Source organism: Phascolarctos cinereus, unplaced genomic scaffold (assembly GCF_003287225.1).
Source record: "Phascolarctos cinereus isolate Bilbo 61053 unplaced genomic scaffold, phaCin_HiC Scaffold_726;HRSCAF=1367, whole genome shotgun sequence".
In the NCBI taxonomy this organism is placed as follows: domain Eukaryota; kingdom Metazoa; phylum Chordata; class Mammalia; order Diprotodontia; family Phascolarctidae; genus Phascolarctos; species Phascolarctos cinereus.
The window spans coordinates 270,174,239-270,195,212 of record NW_027556098.1 but is presented as its reverse complement, the minus strand read 5'-3'; the positions used below and the strand labels follow the sequence as shown (position 1 = coordinate 270,195,212).

Sequence of the window (20,974 nt, the reverse complement as noted above, 5' to 3'; positions counted from 1 at the left end):
ACATTATGAAAACTCCAGAAGAAATACAGTCATTTACCTGCAAGAGAGCCCTTCCTGCCAGCATTCACTCGTGTCATGATGTCATTAAGAGTCAAGTCCCCTGTTAAAAGGTCTGGGTGATCCTGGATGAGAATTGTAAAGACTCAGTGATGGTGGCCAAGAGGGAGTTGAATAGACTAAATTTTCACCAACCCATTCAACAGATGACATTAGTCCTTAGCTAAATTTCAGAAAATCATGTCTACTCTGTGATTAGAACCTCTAGTCTTAAAGGAGGTACACAGGACAATCAAATTAGGATGGACAAGATCTTATATTATAAGCTGCCTAGAAGTAGCTAGGTGGCACAGAGGTTAGAGCTCTGGGCCTGGAGTCAGGAAGATCTGAGTTCAAATCCAGCCTCACACACTGTGTGACCCTGAGCAAGTAATTTAACCTTTGCCTGGCACAGTTTCCACATCTATAAAATTGGGGATCACAGTAACACATACCTCCCAGGGCTATTGTGAGGATTAAATAAGATAAAACCTGAAAAGTACATAGGGACTCAATATTTCCTTCCTTATTTCCTTCCTTCCTTCCTGTTACTAGGGCAATGAAGACATATGAAAAGAATTGCCTCTCACACTTCTATACTTTCTCTGACTCGTTTGCTATCTCATACATTTTCTGTCAATGAACTATTTCTAGCTATTCCCTTTTACCCAATGCTCCTCTAACAATCAAAATAAAGATATAAAGAAATGGAAACTTCTAGAACTGTGCTCTCTGTAGGAATTCATGTCCCCAGATATTAAACTGACAATCACAGATAATGTCTTACGGGTTGGTGTTTCCGCTTCTCATGGTGTTTCTTTAACATCATCTTCAGATCGTTGTCTCCCAGCTCTAGTTTATCTGAGCAAAATGAACCAAACCACATTGGGCACTTCACTAACAGAATGCTCAAATTTTAAATGCTAATGAGCTGTTAAGCTGTACTATTTGAAATCTAACATCCAAAAAACGGAAAGACAAAACATAAAACATTGGGTAAATTAATTCTTAACCCAAAAGCAAACAGATGAGATTAGATCCATAGCTTGCACCACATACCACAACATACTTCAAATGGATCAATGATCAATTGTTTCTTATATAATTAACAAAACAAAAGAAAATGAAATACCTACCGTAGTCATAGAAAGGAGGAAGGCACTTATTTAGGCAATTAAAAAGAATAATAAGACACAAAACAGGTTTATTTGATTATATAAAGGATTTTCTGCACGACGCACAGTAATTCATCCAAAATAAAAAGGAAAGAAAGAGATTAGGAAAAAATCTTTGCTATAAATATCTTTTTAAAAATCTGACATCCAAAACTATTAAAGAATTATAAAAATGAGTAAAAGCCATTCCCCAAGAGATGAGAGATTAAAGATGAATAGACAAAACTTGAAAAATAAATTATCAAATAACCATCTGAAAAAAATTTCAGATTCAAATAATCAGATAAATGAAAACTAAAACAACTCTTAAGATATGGCCTTACACTCATTAAATGGTGAGGTTATGGAAAAATGTGAATACTATTACACTGCTACTGGAACTGTAAATTGGTACACTCTTTTTGAAAAGGAGTATGTCATAAAATAGCACCTAGGTGTTAATGTTCTTTAACCAAGGACCTTATTACCAGAACTATATCTTATGAACATTATTGTCAAGAAAAATCTCTAAGTCCAAAAATATTCATAACATAGATATCAAACATAATGATTAGTTACCAACTTATTAAAAATTAATGTAGACTTATAAAAACTCTAAGTGGAAAAAGTTTGTAGTTCAAGTGTAATCTTTTGTCCTAACTGATGGCTACTAAGTTTGTGATTATTAAAACATTTCTTCAATCAAAATATTAATAATAGCATAATTTCTAATAATAAAAATGTGGAAATAACCACATAATTTCCAACATTAAGCAATGGCTAAACAAATTGTGATAACTAAAACATAATGCAACATGATTACACTATAAGAAATGACAGAGAATACAAAGAAATCTGCAAAGTTACATATAAAGTGAAAAAAATCGAATCAGAATATTAACATATACATTGATTACAACTGCAAAAATAATAACAGCATCAACAAAATAAAAAATACCCAGAAGAAAAATTCAGATGTGCATACAAAAACCAACAGAACACTTTATCATTATTTCTTTTACTAAGCATATTAAACATTTTTTTTAAAAACTGAAAGGAGTTTATGGTTTCTCAGAAAAAGGATTTTTCATTCTTGTTCACATATTACTAATGGCTACTAAATTTAGAATGAATGAATGAATGAACAAACACAGGGTAAATAATAATCACTCTGTATTTTGTCTAGTCAGACAACACTTGGTGTGATAAGCACAGTACTACACACTGAATTTTAACAAAAAGTATAAAGCTGAAGTATACTGCAAGAAACATGACCAGTATTGTGATAATATTGTGAAGAATCTGGAAGGTCATATAATCATGAATATTATCATTTTGAATAGCTGAAGGAATTAGAGAGGTCTAACCTGGGAAAAAGAAGGCTTAGGGATAGATATAATCATGGTCTTTAAAAACATGAAGCATTATCACTCATAAGAGGGACTATTTTTATTCTATATGTAGATCCAGAAGACAATACTAGGACAAGGTGGAAAAAAGTTACAGGTAGATAGTTTTAAGTTCAATACAAGGAAAAAACTAATAATTACAGGTTTTCATTAATGGAAAGGGTTGGCTTATGAGACTGAGCATCCTCTTTATCAATCAAGTATTCAAGTAGAGACTATATGACCACCTGTGAGGGACACTGAACATAACTACAATGCTTGGCATATGGTAGGCCCTTAATAGATAAATGTTGATAATGTGAAGAGAATTTCTATAGTAGGTGCAAGATTGATTTAATGAATCTGAAGGGCTCTTTAGACTCTAAGATTCTATAAAAATGTTTCTGGAGTGTCTTTCCTCATGTCTGCATAATTTAGCAAAAATCTTACATTCAGAGGAACAACATTTCAACTTCATGGCTCAATATCAGTAACCTTAGATTTGTTGGCCCCAAAAGCAACTGGACAATGCTTCCTAAAATGTTCTGTATTTGCTTACTATGTCAAATAAAATTCATTTTTATTTTACATGTACCCTCAGGAATGGTTAAATGCATGACAATTATTTCTGCTACCCATAATTTTCAAAAGAGGAAAACACACACACACACACAAAGAGGAAATACAAATTGTTAATCACTTGAAAAAACTGGACAAAATCTAATAATCAGAAAAATACATATAACTGAGGTAATATATAAAAATAGTTCTAAATAATAAAATTCAATGTTGGCAATAAAGAAAGAATTGTTATTACACTGACGGAATTATCATGCAACCTTCTAGAACAGCAGTTTGGCAATATACAGTAAGCCGCAAAACAACTGTATTTTAAATCATTGCTCCCACTTTACTAGGAATGTATACCAACGGGAAAATATTTTAGCACAAAAATATTTATATATGTAATGCTGAAAAACAGGGAACAAACTATATATGCCCAATGAGTAGAAGATGGCTAGATAAACTATTGTATCTCAATGTCATGGTACTATAACTTTTTAAAATTACATATATAAAAGAAATATGGAAAGACAATGAGAAGCAATACAAGGCAAAGAATGCAGAATTAGAAGTACATATTGACTATGACTTCATAAAAAACATTATCAACCAAACTACAAGTACATTAACTAAAAAAGCATAAAGAAACAACAAATATGATACTAATTTACTCTTTTAGCAAAATGTAAAAAGTTAACATTTTATGACTTATTTGGGCTTTCATCATTTATTTTGTATCTGTCAAAATTACTTTTTAATAAAAATTATTTTTAAAAGAAAGATCTCTTGTTTATAATTAAACTATAGCTAAATTAAAACCCAAACCTTTTCCTTACTTTTTTTTAAAGGAATAGAAAAGCCTACTGACATTCAGATTTCATTAACCAAAGTATGATATCAGCTGATCGGCTACCATGGGTCAAAATAAAATGGTTAAATTCCACACCCAAAAATAATAAAATTGTACCAAACTCTCTTTCCCAAAGCTTCTATTTCACAAGGACAGTTTGCTATTACGAACCTTCCAGAGAAATAAATTCTTAGATCAATACAGATGTGAGGAGCTTACTTCCTAGAGTGCCAAGATATCATCACTGTTCTCACCTGCAGTTTTCATATCCAAGGTTGAAAGCGTGGGCACCACCCTCAGGGGCACCGCAGGACTAGGAGAACAGGCTGGAGAGCTCGGAAGCCATGAGCTGAGATCTTCAAAAGAAAATTGCTCTTGTAAATCCAACGTGGCTGAGGACTCCAATAAAGGAGATTGGGTAAATGGCCATTTGGGTTCAACAGGGCTAAAGGTTCAACATGGAGACCAGGGTTCCACCATTTCTTTCTGACCCTTCCCCAGATGGACTGGAGCACACTTAGATCATTTAAACGGCTCTTCGAGGAAGAGAGACTTCAATTCAACAGAGTGATGGAAGCTCACTGCAGCAGGCCAACAGCTACTACTACTCTCCTGTAAGGAGAAAAGCAGTTCTCTCAAGGGGCACAACAGGACCAGACAAGCAGGAAAGGACCCTGCCTTGCAGGGAGCTATCCATTGGGAACCTAAACTAAACTCAAAAGCTAACTCAAGTATAAAGTATAAAAGATGTAATTTTCCATCTAACAGGAATTTCCAGTAGTGTCCTAGAGATGGGAAGGGAGGTCCTCAAGTCCCATTACCCACCCACCAGAGAAGCAGTTTCTTACTACTATGTCTGGCTCCAAACTGCAAAACAGGCTGCCAGTTTTAAAAGTCCCACCTCAGTTTCCCAAAGAATAAGAAAATACTCACCTTCCTCATCAGAGGACAAGGTGCTATCTCCACATTCTTCCTTAACTTCCCGAAGAACCTTCAAGTAGCGCTGCTGAGTACGTCGTTCTCTTTCCTCTGGGGTACAGGATAGTGAAGGCCGTTTCCTCCGAAGGGGAAGGGCAGGGCCACTTGTCTTAGCCATCTCCAACAAGTCCTAGATAGAGAACACCATCTAGTGGGTACATAGTCTTAAAAATCTGCTTCATATTGGATAAGTTGACCATTTGTCAGGATCACCAGGGGATCCAAGATGCCAGACACAAGTTCTGGTCTCCTATTGGAGGCATGAGGTCATATCTCACTTCTTACACATGCTCATTTTAGAGGCTGGTAGGTGGTGCGGTAGATACAGTGCTGGCCTTGAAATTAATAGAGACCAGAGTTCAAAGCCTGAAATGCTTCTTATCTATGTGGCCCTGGGCAAGTCATTTAACCTCTTTCCATCTAAGTTTCCCCATCTGTAAAATGGGGATAACAATAGAACTTACCTCATAGGGTTATTGTGAGGATCAAATAAGATGTAGTGAGTAAATGCTTTGCAAACTTTAAAACTCTATATAATTGCCACCTATCATTATCAGCTATTATTCAAGCCATTCCAACTTCAGATAAACTATAACTCCCTTCAGACGGACAGGGCCATTACTTTTTAACACTATCCTTGATAGGAGCTAAATAACAAAGATTATTTCTGTTCTAATGTGAACTGAAATATTTTCCACAGCAAGAAATGTGAGCATCATTTAGAATCAAAACAACTTTGGCTCTAAGAAATGTCAAATGAAAATAAACTAACAGTCCATTTATTTGGGGGTTTCATATCTCTAACAATAGTGTTACGTGTTCAACCTTCATTCATACCAACCTCACAGTTTAGAAACATACCACTAAGGCATCCTGGTTTTCCTTAAAAAAGCTCCAATGGATCTGACACCCATTCATTTGACTCAAGCGTCCTGAAATCTACTTATAGTTGTCAGTCAGTAAACGTATATTAGGCACTGGGGTCACAAAGAGTCACACATGACTGAAAAACAACTAAACAACAATATGTCAGGCACTGTGCTAAGTGCTAGGGATACAAAGAAAGGCAAAAGACAGTCCTCAAATACTGAATAATCTCCCAGGAAAGATAACATACAAACAATTATACACAAACAAGCCAAAGACAAAATAAACTGGAAATAATCAACAGAGAGAAGGTACTAGAATTAAGAAGAACTGGAAAATTCTTCTGATAAAAGGTGGGATTTTAGCTAGGGCATGAAGAAAGCCAGGAGGCAGAGATGAGGTAAGAAGAACATGCCAGGCAGAGCAAACAGCTGATGAAAATGCTTGGACTGGAAAATAGGGTGTCATTCGAGAAACAGCAGGGAGGCTTACACTGGCTGTATTTAAGAGTATATGGGGGGGAGGGAGGAAAGGGCAGAGCCAAGATGGCAGAAAAAAGGCAGCAACTTGCCTGAGCTCTCCCCAAAACCCCTCTGAACACCTATAAATAATGCCATACAACAATTTCTATAGCAAAACCCATAAACAGATGGAGTGAAATAATTTTCCAGCCAAAGACAACTTAGAAGGTCAGAAGGAAAGGTCTGTTGCACCTGGGTGAGAATGAAGGACAGATCCAGCACCAGCAAACCACAAGCAGGCCATGGGAGCTAGAGAATTAGCAGTGGCAGCAGCTGCTTCCTCAGCTCTCAGCCCACATACAGTTAAGGGGGTCAAAAAACTAGTCAGAAGGAGATTATGGCAGTCTCTGCTAGCACTGAGGCAGGACTCCGCTGCTTTGCCTATACTTAGATTTGGGTCACAATCCTGGGTGGCAGTCCCAGGGTGAGGAGGAACACTAGTTTACCACAGCTTGGAGCCACAGTGGAGGAACTACCCTCCTCACAGGTCCAGGGCAGAAAAGAGTGCTTGTGGTCACTCACAGACCAGAGCACAGGCCAGGAGAGGAGTCAACACCTCTCCATAGATCATACCACCCTGAAAGAACTGAAAACTTACAGGTCTCTAAAAGTATCTCTGAAAACAGCTGCACAGAAATCCCTAAAGCTTGGGACAATGCACCCTCCCTCCTGGAAGCACAGCCCTACTTTAACAAAGAGTTAAAAATCAAAAGGCTAGGGAAATGAGCAAACAATGACAAGGAAAAAAAAGTGACTATACAAAGTTACCATGGTGACAAGGAAGATCAAAACACACACTCAGAAGAAAAGAAAGCCAAACTCCTACATCCAAAGTCTCCAAGAAAAAAGTGAATTGGTCTCAGGCCATGGAAATACTCAAAAAGGATTTTGAAAACCAAGTAAGAGAGGTAGAGGAAAAATTGGGAAGAAAAATGAGAGTGATGTAAGAAAATCAAGAAAAACGAGTCAAAAGCTTGGTAAAGGAGACACAAAAAAGTACTGAAGAAAATAACACCTTAAAAAATAGACTAGGGGCAGCTAGGTGGCGCGATGGATAGAGCACTGGCCCCGAAGTCAGGAGGACCTGAGTTCAAATCTGGTCTTAGACCAAACACTTGACACTTACTAGCTGTGTGACCCTGGGCAAGTCACTTAACCTCAACTGCATAAAAAAGAAAGAGAGAGAGAGAGAAAGAAAGAGAGAAAGAGATCTATTTCAAGAAAAGAGTTTTTGAGGCAGCCAGGTGGCGTAGTGCATAGAACTCCAGTCTTGGAGTCAGGAGGACCTGAGTCCAAATCCGACCTCAGACACTTGACACTTACTAGCTGTGTGACCCTGGGCAGGTTATTTAACTCCAAATGCCTCACCAAAAAAAAAAACCCAAAAAACCCAGACTAGGCCAAATGTTAAAAGAGGCACAAAAAGCCAATAAGAAAAAAGAATACCTTAAAAAGCAAAATTGGCCAAATGGAAAAAGAGACACAAAAATTCACTGAAGAAAAAAACTCCTTAAAAAGTAGAATTGGCCAAAAGGAAAAAGATAAAAAAGGTCACTGAAGAAAATTAAAAAATCAGAATTAAATAGAGGCTAATGACTTCATGAAAAATCAAGAAACAATAAAACAAAACCAAAAGAATGAAAAAATAGAACACAATGTGAAAAATCTCATTGGAAAAATAAGCGACCTGGAAAACAGATCCAGGAGAGATCATTTAAAATTTATCAGACCAGGGGCAGCTAGGTGGCACAGCGGATAGAGCATCTGCCCTGGATTCAGGAGGATCTGAGCTCAAATCCAGCCTCAGACCAAACACTTGACACTTACTAGCTGTGTGACCCTATGCAAGTCACTTAACCCCAACTGCCTTTAAAAATAAAAAATTATTGGACCACCTGAAAGCCAAGATGAAAAAAGAACCTAGACATCATCTTCCAAGAATTTATCAAGGAAAACTGCCCTGATATTCTAGAACCAAAGGGTGAAATAGAAATTGAAAGAATCCACCAATCACCCCCTGAAAGAAATCCAAAATGCAAACTCCCAGGAACATTACAGCCAAATTCCAGAGCCCCCCCACGTAAAGGAGAAAATATTGCAAGCAGCCAGAAAGAAACAATTCAAATATCATGAAGCCACAGTCAGGAAAAACAAAATTTGGCAGCTTCTACATTAAAGGCTGAGAACATGATATTCCAAGGGGCAACCAAGAATCACCTACCCAGAAAAACTGAGTATAATCCTTCAGTGGAAAAAATGAATATTCAATGGAATACAGGACTTTCAAGCATTCTTGATGAAAAGACCAGAGCTGAATAGAAAATTTGGCTTGCAAATATAAGACTCAAGAGAAACATAAAAAGATAAACAGGAGAGGGAAATCATAAGGGACCTAAAAAGGTTAAAACTGTTGACATTACCACATGGGAAGATGATATTTATAACTCATAAGAACTTTCTCAATATTAGGGTAGTTAGAAGAATATATATAGAGGGCACAGGTGAGCTGAATATGAAGGGATGATACCTAAAAAAATAAAATTAAGGGGTGAGAGAGGAATGTACTAAGAGAAAGAAGGGAGAGCTAGAATAGCGTAAATTATCTCATGTAAAAGAGGCAAGAAAAAGCTTTTACAGCGTAGGGGATGACGGGGGAGGTGACAGAGAGTGAGTGAACCTCACTCTCATCAGAATTGGGAATAAGATGCTCAAAGAGGCAATAACATACACATTCAATTGAGTACAGAAATCTATCTTACCCTACAGAAAAGTAGGAGGGGAAGGGAATAAGAGAAGGCGGTGGGAGGTAATAGAAGAGAGCAGATTGGGGGAGGTGGTAATCAGAGGCAAAACACTTTTGAGGAGGGACAAGGTGAAAGGAGAGAGAGAATAGAATAAACAAGGCTGGGGAGGGGGGAGAATAGGGCAGAAGGACATACAATTAGCAATAGTAACTGTAAAAAAAATTTGAAGCAAGTTTCTCTGAGAAAGGCCTCATTTCTCAAACATATAAAGAACTGAGTCAAATTTTTAAAAAATAAGTGCCATTCCCCAATTGATAAATGATCAAAAGATATGAACAGTTTTCAGATGAAGTAATCAAAGCTAGGTATGACCACATGAAAAAAAATGCTCTTACTCATATTGACTGGAGAAATACAAATTAAAACAATTCTGAGGTACTACCTCATATCTATTAGATTAGCTAATTGGACAGAAAAGGAAAATGACAAATGTTGGAGGGATACAGGAAAAATGAGACATTAACACAGTACTGGTGGAGTTGTGAACCAATTCAACCATTCCATAGAGCAATTTGGAACTATACCCAAAGGGCTATAAAATTAGGCATACATCCTTTGACCTAGCAATACCACTACTAGGTCTGTATCCTAAAAGAAATAAAAAACAGAAAAGGAAAAGGACCTATATATACAAAAACATTTATAGCAGCTCTTTTCTGGTGGCAAAGAACTGGAAAGAGGATGCCCATCAATTGGGGAATGGTTGAACAAATTGTGGTATGTGATTATGATGGAATACTATTGTGCTATAAGAAATGATCAACAGGATGCTCTCAGAAAAACCTAGAAAGACTTACATGAGCTGATACAAAGTGAAATATACTGTGTACAAAGTAACAGCAATATTGTAAGATGATCAGCTGTGAATGACTTAGCTATTCTCAGTAATACAATTATCCAAGACAACCCTGAAGGACTTAAGATGAAAAATGCTATCCATCCCCAGAGAAATAACTAATGGTGTCTGAATACAGATTGAAGCATAGTTTTTTAACTTCTTTTATTTTTCTTGAGGTTTTTTAGGGAGGAGAGGGTCTATGTTTTCTTTCACAACATGATTAATATGGAAATGTTTTGCAAGACTACACATGTATAACCTATAACAAATTGCCTGCCTTCTCAATGGGGGAGGGAGGAGGAAGGGAAGAAGGAAGAGAATTTTGAACTCAAAGTTTTAAAAATAAATGTCAAAAATTGTTCTTACAAGTAATGGGGGGAAAAAATACTAAGTTAAAAAAGAGTATATGGAAGGATATAAGGTGTAAGAAGACTTGGGGTGGGGGAGATAGGGTGTTAGTTATGAAGGGCTTTGAATGCCAAAAAGGATTTGATATTTGATCCTAGAGATGACAGTGAGCCACTGGAGTTTGTTGAGTAGGGGGGACAGGAGGGAAAGGGAGGTGTGACATGATCAAACCTGTGTTTAGGAAACTCAATCTGACAGCTGAGTGCAGAATGGACGAGTGGGGAGAGACTTGAGGCAGGGAGACTAACATATTGCAGGCTAGCCATGACATGAGAAGGCTTGCATCTAGGTGGTGGCAGTGTCAGAGGAGAAAAGGAGGTGTATGTGAGGTCTATTATGAAGGTAAAATCAACAGGACTTGGCAACAAATCACATATGGGAGTTGAGAGATAACAAATCAAGGATGACAACTAGATTCCAAGTCTGGGTGACTGGAAAAATGTGGTGCCCTTGACAGAAATAGGGACGTTTGGAAGGGTAGAGGATTTAGAGGAAAACATAATGAATTCAGCTCTAGACATGTTGAGTTTAAGCTGTCAAGAAGACATCCAGTTCAAGATGTCTAGTAGGCTGCTGGAAATGCAAGACTGAAGATCAGCACTGAAGCTAGAGCTGGACAAATAGGTTTGAGAATCACTGGCAGAGAAACAACTGAATCCATGAAAGCTGATGAGATCACTAGGTGAAATAGTATAGAGGAAGAGAAGTGGACTTAGGACAGAGTCCTGGGGGATACCCATATTAGCGGCTGTGACCTGGATAAAGATCCAGTAAAGACAGAGAAGGAGCCATCAGATAGGTAGGAGGAGAACCAGGAGGGATTGGGTAGTATCATAAAAACCTAGACAGAAGGGAGTATCAAGGAAAAGAGAGTGACTGATAGATACTGTCAAAGGCTGCAGAGAGGTCAAGAAGGTTATAGAGATTAAAGGCAAATTAGTTTTGGCAAATAAGAGATCATTAGTAACTCAGGAAAGAGCAGTCTTGATCGAATGATAAAATCCAAAGCCAAAACAAGTGGAGGCAGATGGACTTTGCAGATAGTTTTCTCAAAGAATTTAGTCACATGGAGCAATAAATAGCAGGAATGGAAGGATCAAGTGGGGTTTTTTGAGGATGGGGATCTAATAGGGGGATGGGCGGTAGGTAACGAACCAGTAGACAGGGAGAATGAGAAAAGTGAGAAAGTGGAGATGGAGAAGACAGGGTGGAAAGAGATCACAAGTGCATGATGAGGGGTTAGCCTGGGTGAAGAAGGGCCCCTCTTTATGAGAAACAGTTAAAGGAGGAGAAAGTGACAGAAGACATATGAGTGATATAAGAAAGAAAAAGTGGTAGCTCTCAGCCAACAGCTTCAATTTTTTTCTGTAAAATACAAGCTGAGAAGATGAAGAAAGAAGAGATAATGAAGGCTTAAAGAGGGATGCAAAGTTCTGGAAGAGCTGCTGTGGTTGAGTGGGATAGTGAGTCAATTAGGGAGGGATAAAAGGATTGTCAAACAGCAATGAGGGCCTAGTTGAGGTTATGTAACAAAAATTTGTAGTGGATTCAGTCAGCAGAGTTTCATGATTTTCTCAAACTTCATTCAACAGCACATGAAAAAAGCACTGAAGGCAGTAGATGGTTGAAATGAGGCTTAGCAGGGAAAAACTGGCCATAAGATAAAGAACTCAGTAACTTAAGAGAAGAGGACAACATAGAGTTGAACTAGTTCACCAAGGAGTCAAGATGAAGAAAGGAGGACAGTGTAGCTAGTGCACGAGTGATAACCTAGGAGACAACCTAGAGGCTGAGGGATATGGAGGTCACAGTGAGGAAAAACATTGTTTGGGGTTAGGAGACAGGAGAGTTAGAATGACAACAGATAGTAATCAGATAAGGAAATTTCAGATTTTATTAACTTAGAAGTGGTGCCATTTGTGGGTGATGTCGCAAGATCAAGGGTATGACCATTTTTATGTGTGGCTGAGGTCAGGTGGATGAGATCATATAAGCTACGACTGGAGTGATGAATTCTCTAAGTTTACTACCTCCTATGTTGTCACTGTTGAGTCATTTCAGTCATGTCCAACTCTCCATGACCCCATTGAGGGTTTTCTTGGCAAAGATACTGAAGTGGTTTGCCATCTCCTTCTCCATCTCATTTTACAGATGAGGAACTGAGGCAAACATGGTTAAGTGACTTGCCTAGGGTCACATAGCTAATAAGGGTCTGAGGCCAGATTTGAACTCAGGAAGATAAGCACTCTATCCTCCACACCACCTAGCTGCCCCTACCTACTATAATATAAAGAGTAGAATAGTATTAACCTGACTCATTCACTAAATCCCAGATTTTAGAACTTTATAACCTAGAATATAAATATTTATACCTACAATATAAATAATTCCTTTTGTTAGTCCCAAATTTGCCTCTTTTAATGAGTATAAACACAGCAAAGTTCTAAAATCTGGAATTTAGTGAACAAGTCAGGTTAACACAGTTTCTTATTCTATGCAAGTATTCAAACATTTCAACATATTAAAACTTCCTACATTAGTACAGTTCTAAGATGCACATATTTACTATCATAAGTATTTAGAATACAGATATAGCACCAAGATAGCTGCTACAAAATTAGCATTCAGTGAGGGGAATATATTCCAAAGGACTTTCTTTCTTCACTCTCCTCTTGGCTCCCCATGACACTCACGGTGCGTGAGGCGAGAATCTGTTTCAGCAGCCGATGGAAATACTGCTGCTGAGAGTTGAGGTAGCGCTTGTACTGAGACTTGAAGCACAGCTGCCGGTACTTCACCACTTCTGGGTTAAAGTGCCCATCTAGGGAACAACAGGAGAAGGGAACAACAATGAGAACTGAGCTACAGAGCAGAGACTGATGGCATACAGTAACAAGGTACTGTCCTGTATTCTGCCACCTCCACATAAGAGAGCAGAAGAAGACTTGATCTTCAGGTCAGGAGCCAGGGGCACTTAATACTCATCTGAAACATCAACTCTCCTTTGATGTTCTTGTCCCTCATACTCCTTGGTCACTCCTGCTTTCTGACAAACACTCACCACTCAGCCACTCCAGTGTTCCCCAGCCCTGGGAACTAACACTTACTTTTACTTTTACTTTTACTCCGTCTTTACTATTCCAACAGAGAAGCAAGGAGCAATGGATCTGGTGTTGGAGGACCTGGAATCACTTGAATTCGGGTTCTATTTACAACATGTATGTCCCTGAGCAAGTCAATGAACCTCTCTAGGCCTGTTTCCCTAGACTCAATGGCCTCAGAGGAGCCGGGTCAATTTTAAATCTGGTATCCTACCAGTTATTCCAATAACCTTCAATTTCAACCTAGTTGTTCTCTATGGTTTGTCATTGCCTATACCTTTTAAGGCCTTTATTTGTGAGATCAGCCACACCTACCCATCCACAGATCTCAGGACTTTGGGAAATCACAAATGGTCTACAACCCAAAGATTGGGGAGAGCAGAAACAGGAAAACAATTTATACAATGACAAAAATATTGTTACCATAAATCTTCCTTATGTTGCCCACAAAAACTCATCCAGCCTTTGTTTAAACATTTTAAGTGATGGGTACCTATCTTATCTCATTCCATTTTGGGAAACTCTAATATTAAGAAAAACAATAGCCAATAGGCACTGAGGGCCCAATTCAAACCCTACTAGCAGTGGTTTGTCTCTCTTTAAAGATTCCAAGCTTCGAACAACAGCTTGGAAGAGAATCCCTTTCCACTCAAAAGTGATGACAAGTGAGGTCAAGAGGAAGAAAAAAAAGTATCACATTTATGTCCTGGCCATAGGTAACAAGAGGTTTGAATCTAATGAATCTGTTTCCTTTACAAATCAAGGCAGCCACATAACAGAGCTTACAAGGGCTGGACAAGATTGTTTATCTGTGTGTCATCATGAAAGCAAACCAATTACCTATTAATATAAGTGGGAGAGAAAGTACCTTCCTCAATTTTCATCCCGAAAGCAAGTAATAAACCACTGATTTAGAGAAATCAAAAGCTTGAGAATTCTATGACACACATTCTCTTTGTTCCCATTTCTTTTTTTTCGTTTGTTTGTTTTGGTGAGGCAATGGGGTTAAGTGACTTGCCTGGGGTCACAAGGCTAGTAAGTGTCAAGTGTCTAAGTTCCGATTTGAACTCAGGTCCTCTTAACTCCAAGGCTGAAGCTCTATTCACTGCACCATCTAGATGCCCCATGTTCCTGTCTTTGTTGCACAAATGCGTGTGATAGCCAGACCAAAGATAACAGAAGATTCCACAGGAGTAAAACATGCAAAAAAAAAATGGCTATTTAGCTACAGACCTCGGAAGAGTTTTTGGGCAATGTGCAATGGGTTCCCAAAACGAAAGTTTTCCCCACTGAATAGGGCTAGAATAAGCTGATTTTGTTGCTCGATGTTATCTTCAGGGAAGTGAGGCAGGAACCGCTGGAGGTGCTCACGCTGAGAGTCACTCAGCACATCCTGCCATGTTGAGAGGCTAACTACATCAAAGAATATCTCAGGCTGGAAGGGAAAAAGAACAAGGGGAAAAAAGTCAGCAATAGGAACATCAGTTTTATTTTTACAATCCTAAGACCTTTGTTCAAGTGTACATTCTCAGAACTGAACAGTGTGACCAAAAACAATGTTTTCTATTTGGCAAATGGCAAAGGTGTGGCAGAGAGAAACCTGGCTGACAATAAAAGAAGAACTAGGGAGCAGAAATGGAGAATTTATTCAATACATTCAAGCAAAACAGAAACAAAAAAGATTTATCAGATATTTCATTAGCAAGACACTGCACTATGTATGCAGTAAATACAAAGATAAATAAGAAAAAGTCCTTGCTTTCATAACACATAAAAACTAGTTGTAAGATAAGACACATAAACAAATAATTATAATTCAGGACATGTGACATGGGTCATAAAATATCTAAAAAGAGAACAGAGAAGGAAGACTTATTGACTAAGGAGATTAAGGAATGTGACATTAAAAAATATCACCTTTTAAACTGGGCCTGGAAAGATAAAAATTTTGACAAATGGAGGATAGGAAGAGATGAGAAAGTAAAAAGGGTATATTTAAGATAATGCAAACAGTTCAGTCTGGGAGCAGTGGAAGGCTGGAAAGAATGACTGGGGCCAGTCCAAAGAAGGCCTTGAATAACAGATTAAGGTACTAAAGCTTTATTTAGTAGGAGACAAAGACCCACTGAAGACTTTCAAGCACAGAAGTGACAGGATCAGAGCTATGCTTTATGAATATGAATGAACTGAAACAATTTATTAAGGGAGCAGAGCCAAGATGGCGGACTAAAAGCAGTAACTTGCTTGAGCTCTCCCCCAAACCCCTCCAAATACCTGTAAAAAATGGCTCTAAATAAATTCTAGAGCAGCAGAACCCACAAAAGGACAGAGTGAAACAAATTTTCGGCCCAAGACAACATGGATGACTGAGGCAGGGAGTGGAGTGCAGTTCACCATGGAATGCACAGGCAAAGAAAGAGTCTCACCTGGAGCAGGCCTCAGGGGACTGAATCACTAACAGCTGTAGTGGGTTCCAGACTTCTCAACCCACAAACGACAAAGACAACTTAACAGGTCAGTAGGAAAGGTCTGTCAGACCTGAGTGAGAGAGGAGTCCACTCTGGCCCCAGTCCTGGCAGCCCTCGGGGCAAAAGCTGCTTCCAAAGCTCTCGACCCACAGATGGTGGAGTGATCTAACAGCTGATCAGAGGGAGATTGCAGGGATCTCTTTGCTGGTGCTGAGGCAGGATTCTCTTGCTTTGCCCATGTTTGGATCTGAGTCGAGGTTCTGAGTAATGATCCTGGGGCAAGGAGGAGTGCTGGCGTGGTGAAGCTCGTGGTGGTGGTAAAGAGAGAATCCTCCTCACAGTTCCAAGGCAGAAAAGAGTGCTTGTGGTCACTCACAGACTAGAGCACAGGCCAGGAAAGGAGTAAATACCTCACCCCTTATCATACCAACTTGGAAGAACTGAAAATTTATAGGTCCCTAGAAGTATCTCTGAAGATAGCTGTATAAAACCCCTAAAGCTTAGGACCCTACATTCTCCACACTGGAAGCAGATCCCTATCTTAACAAAGATTTTAAAGTCAAGTAATTGGCTTGCAACATGAGCAAACAGCACAAAAAAACTCAGATCACAGAATCTTCATTTGGTGACAAAGAAGATCAAAACATACAACCAGAAGACAACAAAGTAAAAGCTTCCACATCCAAAGCCTCCAAGAAAAATATGAATCAGTCCCAGGCCATGGAAGAACTCAAAAAGGATTTTGAGAAGCAAGTAAGAGAAGCAGAGGAAAAATTAGGAAGACAAATGAGAGTGATGCAAGAAAATCATGAAAAACAAGTCAATAGCTTGCTAAAGGAGACCCAAAAAAACACTGAAGAAAATAACACCTTAAAAAAAGACCAACCCAAATGGCAAATGAGGTCAAAAAAGCCAATGAGAAGAATGCTTTAAAAAATAGAATTAGAGGGCAGCTAGAGGCACAGTGGATAAAGCTCCAGCCTTGGAGTCAGGAGGACCTGAGTTCAAATCTGGCCTCAGATACTTGACACTTACTAGCTGTGTGACCCTGAGCAAGTCACTTAACCTCAACTGCCTCACCAAAAAGCGCCCCCCTCCCAAAAACAGCAGAATTGGCTAAATGGAAAAGGAAGTCCAAAAGCTCACTGAAGAAAATAATTCCTTAAAAATTAGAATGGAGCAAATGGACGCTAATCATTCTATGAGAAATCAACAAATTACAAAACAAAACCAAAAGAATGAAAAAATAGACCACATCCAAAAAAAACTAGGAGGTTGAATGCAGATCAAAGCATACTATTCATTATTTTTTTTTCTTCTCTTGTGTTTTGTTTCCTCTTTCTGGTAGTTCCTCCTACTGGTTCTAATTCTTACAATATCATTAATGTGAAAATATGTTTAATAAGAATGTATATGTATGTATATATATATATATATATATCTATATATATATATATATATATGTGTACATGTATATGTATATGTATAGCCTATACTGCGTGCTGTCTTGGGGAGAGAAGAGGGAAGGGAAGGGGAGAAAAATTTAAAACTCAAAAGCTTAAGGAAGTGATTGTTGATAAATCAAAATAAATTAATAAAGTTAAAAATTTTTTTAAAAGAATGAAAAAATAGAAAACAATGTGAAATATCTCACTGGAAAAACAACTGACCTGGAAAACAGATCCAGGAAAGATCATTTAAAAATTATTAGATTACCTGAAAGATAAAAAAAAATAAAGAACCTAGAAATCACCTTTCAAGAAATTATCAAGGAAAATTTTAGAACCAGAGGGTAAAACAGAAATGCAAAGAATCCACCGATCACCTCCTGAAAAAGATTCCAAAAGGAAAACTCCCAGGAATATTACAGCCAAATTCCAGAGTTCTCAGGTCAAGGAGAAATACTGCAAGCAGCTGGAAAGAAACAATATCAGGATAACACAAGATTTCACAGCTTCTCTGTTAAAGGATCAGAGGGCTTGGAATATGATATTCCACAAGTCAAAGGAGCTAAGATTACAACCAAGAATCACCTACCCAGCAAAACTGAGTATAACCCTTCAAGGGTAAAAAAATGGATATTCAATGAAACAGAGGACTTCGAAGCATTCTTGATGAAAAGACCAGAGCTGAATAGAAATTCTGACTTTCAAATACAAGACTCAAGAAACTAGGTAGGCATAGACCAAAATCTCACACCATATACCAAAATAAAGTCAAAATGGGTTCATGATTTAAATATAAAGGCTGATACTTTAAGCAAACTGGGAGAGCAAAGAATAGTTTACCTATAAGATTTATGGAGAACAGAAGAATTCATGACCAAACAGGAAACAGAGAACATCACAAAATGCAAAATGGATAATTTTGATTATATTAAACTGAAAAGTTTTTGCACAAACAAAGCCAATGCAACCAAGATTAGAAGGAAAGTAGAAAATCGGGAAAAAACTTTATAATCAGTGTCTCCGATAAGGGCCTCATCTCTAAAATATATAGAGAATTAAGTCAAATTTATAAGAATACAAGTCATACAACAATACATTCCCCAATTGATAAATGGTCAAAGGATATGAATAGGCAGTTCTCAGATGAAGAAATTAAAGCCATCTATAGTCACATGAAAAAATGCTCTAGATCACTATTGATTAGAGAAATGCAAATCAAAACAACTCTGAGGTACCACATCACACCTATCAGACTCACCAACATGACAAAACAGTAAAATGATAAATGTTGGAGAAGATGTGAGAAAATTGGAACATTAATGCATTTATGTTGCATTATACGTTGGTGGAGCTGTGAAATGATCCAACCATTTTAGAGAGCAATTTGGAACTATGCCCAAAGAGCTATAAAAATGTGCATACCCGTTTGACCCAGAAATAGCACTGCTAGGGCTGTATCCCAAAGAGATCATTAAAATGAGAAAAGGACTCACATGTACAAAAATACTTATAGCAACCCTTTTTGTGGTAGCAGAGAATTGGAAATTAAAAGATGCCCAACAATTGGGGAATGGCTGAACAAGTTGTGGTATATGAATGTAATGGAATACTATTGTGCTATAAGAAATGATGAGCTGGCAGACTTCAGAAAAACCTGGAAAGACTCGTATGGACTGATGCTGAGTGAAGTGAGCAAAACCAAGAGAATGTTGCACACAGTAACAGCCATGTTGTGCAATGACTATCGTTGACAGACTTAACCCTTCTCAGCAATGCAAGGATCTAAGACATCTCCAAAGGTCTCATGATGGAAAACACTATCCACATCCAAAGAAAGAACTATGCCATTTGAATGCAGATGGAATCATATTATTTGCTATTTTTTCCTTTTGTTTTGTCTTGTTTTCTCTTTCTTGTGATTCCTTCTATTGGTTCTAATTCTTCCTTACAACATTACTAATGAGAAAATATGTTTAATAGCCTATTATCAGATTGCACACCATCTTGGGGAGGGAGGGGGAGAAAAATTTTAAACTTTTTCAAAAGCTTATGGAAGTCATTGCTGATAAATCAAAATAAATTAATTTTAAAAAAAGAGAAGCATGAGAAGGTAAACAAGAAAGAGAAATCACAGGGGACTTATTAAAGTTGAACTATTTACATTCCTACACAGAAAGATAATATTTGCAACTCATGAGACCTTTCTCAGTACTACAGTAGTTGGAAGGGAAAAACACACACACACACACACACACACACACACACACACACACACAGAGGAGAGAGAGAGAACGCACACAGGATGAATTGAAGATGAAGGGATGATATCTAAAAAATAAAATTAAGGGGTAAGAGAAGATTGTACTGAGAGAAGGAGAAAGAGAGAGGTAGAATGGGGTAAATTATCTCCCATAAAACAGACAAGAAAAAGCTTTTACAGTGGAGGGGAAGTAGGGGGAGGTAAGAGGCAATGAGTGAATCTTACTCTCATCAGATATGGCTTAAGGGGGGGAATAACATACACACTCAATTGGGTATGGAAATCTATCTCACCCTACAGGAAAACAGAGGGGAAGACGGTAAAGGGGGGGAGGGGTGATGATAAAAGGGAGGACAGACTGGGGGAGGGGGTAATCAGAAGCAAACACTTTCGAGGAGGGACAGGGTCAAAGAAGAGAACAGAATATATGGGAGGGTGGGATAGGATGAAGGGAAATATAGTTAGTTTTTCACAACATGACCATTATGGAAGTGTTTTGCATGACTACACATGTATAACCTGTATCGAGTTGCTTGCCTTCTCAATGAAGATGGCTGAGGAGGGAAGAAGGGAGGCAATTTGGAATCCAAAGTTTTAAAAACAAATGTTAAAAATTGTTTTTACATGGAACTTGGAAATAAGATATACAGGCAATGAGATATAGAAATCTATCCTGCCCTATAGGAAAATAGAAAGGGAAGGGGATAACAGAAGGTGGGGGGTTGGGAAAAGGAAGAGGATGAGAGGGAGGTGATAGAAGGGAGGTCAGACTGGGAGAAGAAGTGGGGAAAGGGGTATTCAGAATGCATGCCATCTTGGGGTGGGGGGACAGGAGAGATGGAAAGAAAATTTGGAACTCAAAATCTTGTAGAAGTAAATGTTGAAAACTAAAAATAAATTAACTTTGAAAAAAAACAATTTATTAAGCATTTACTAGGTACAAATCAATGCTAACCACTGGAGATACAAACAGAAAGGTAGTCCCTGATCTCAAAGAAGGACATTCCAACAGGGTAAACAACACATACAAGTGGTTTCAGATGGAAAGGATCAGTAGTTTTTGGATACAATGGCAAAAGAGATGGTAATGCAGCATCTTTAATATTATTGTCATTAATAAAACCATATCTGTTTCTGATGTGGTACCATCTGAAAATGCCATGTACTTTGGTTAATAACTTTCTACTTTGAACTTTCAATAGCTGCCGAGAATGGGGACACTGAAGCACCTTCAGAGGTAGCTAACAGGTAGCATCTCCCCTGAATGATGGCTGTGGGGGCCATGCTAA

At 38.1% G+C, this 20,974-nt stretch overlaps 1 protein-coding gene across 5 annotated transcripts in view; it reads right to left on the bottom strand.

Annotated features, from left to right (window-relative positions):
• The window catches only part of NFRKB (nuclear factor related to kappaB binding protein), a 45,761-nt gene that overhangs the window by 14,840 nt on the left and 9,947 nt on the right, over positions 1-20,974 (bottom strand). For 4 of the 5 annotated variants that reach the window (XM_020963796.2, XM_020963798.2, XM_020963797.2 and 1 more), the window contains exons 4-9: positions 14,743-14,944; positions 13,102-13,229; positions 4,926-5,100; positions 4,247-4,348; positions 824-897; positions 38-122 (exon numbers count right to left, since the gene is read on the bottom strand). In XM_020963796.2, the coding sequence (XP_020819455.1) occupies positions 38-122; positions 824-897; positions 4,247-4,348; positions 4,926-5,100; positions 13,102-13,229; positions 14,743-14,944 (766 nt within the window). Of the gene's footprint in view, positions 1-37; positions 123-823; positions 898-4,246; positions 4,385-4,925; positions 5,101-13,101; positions 13,230-14,742; positions 14,945-20,974 lie in introns of all 5 variants that reach the window. The other variant, XM_020963800.1, reaches the window with a different exon arrangement.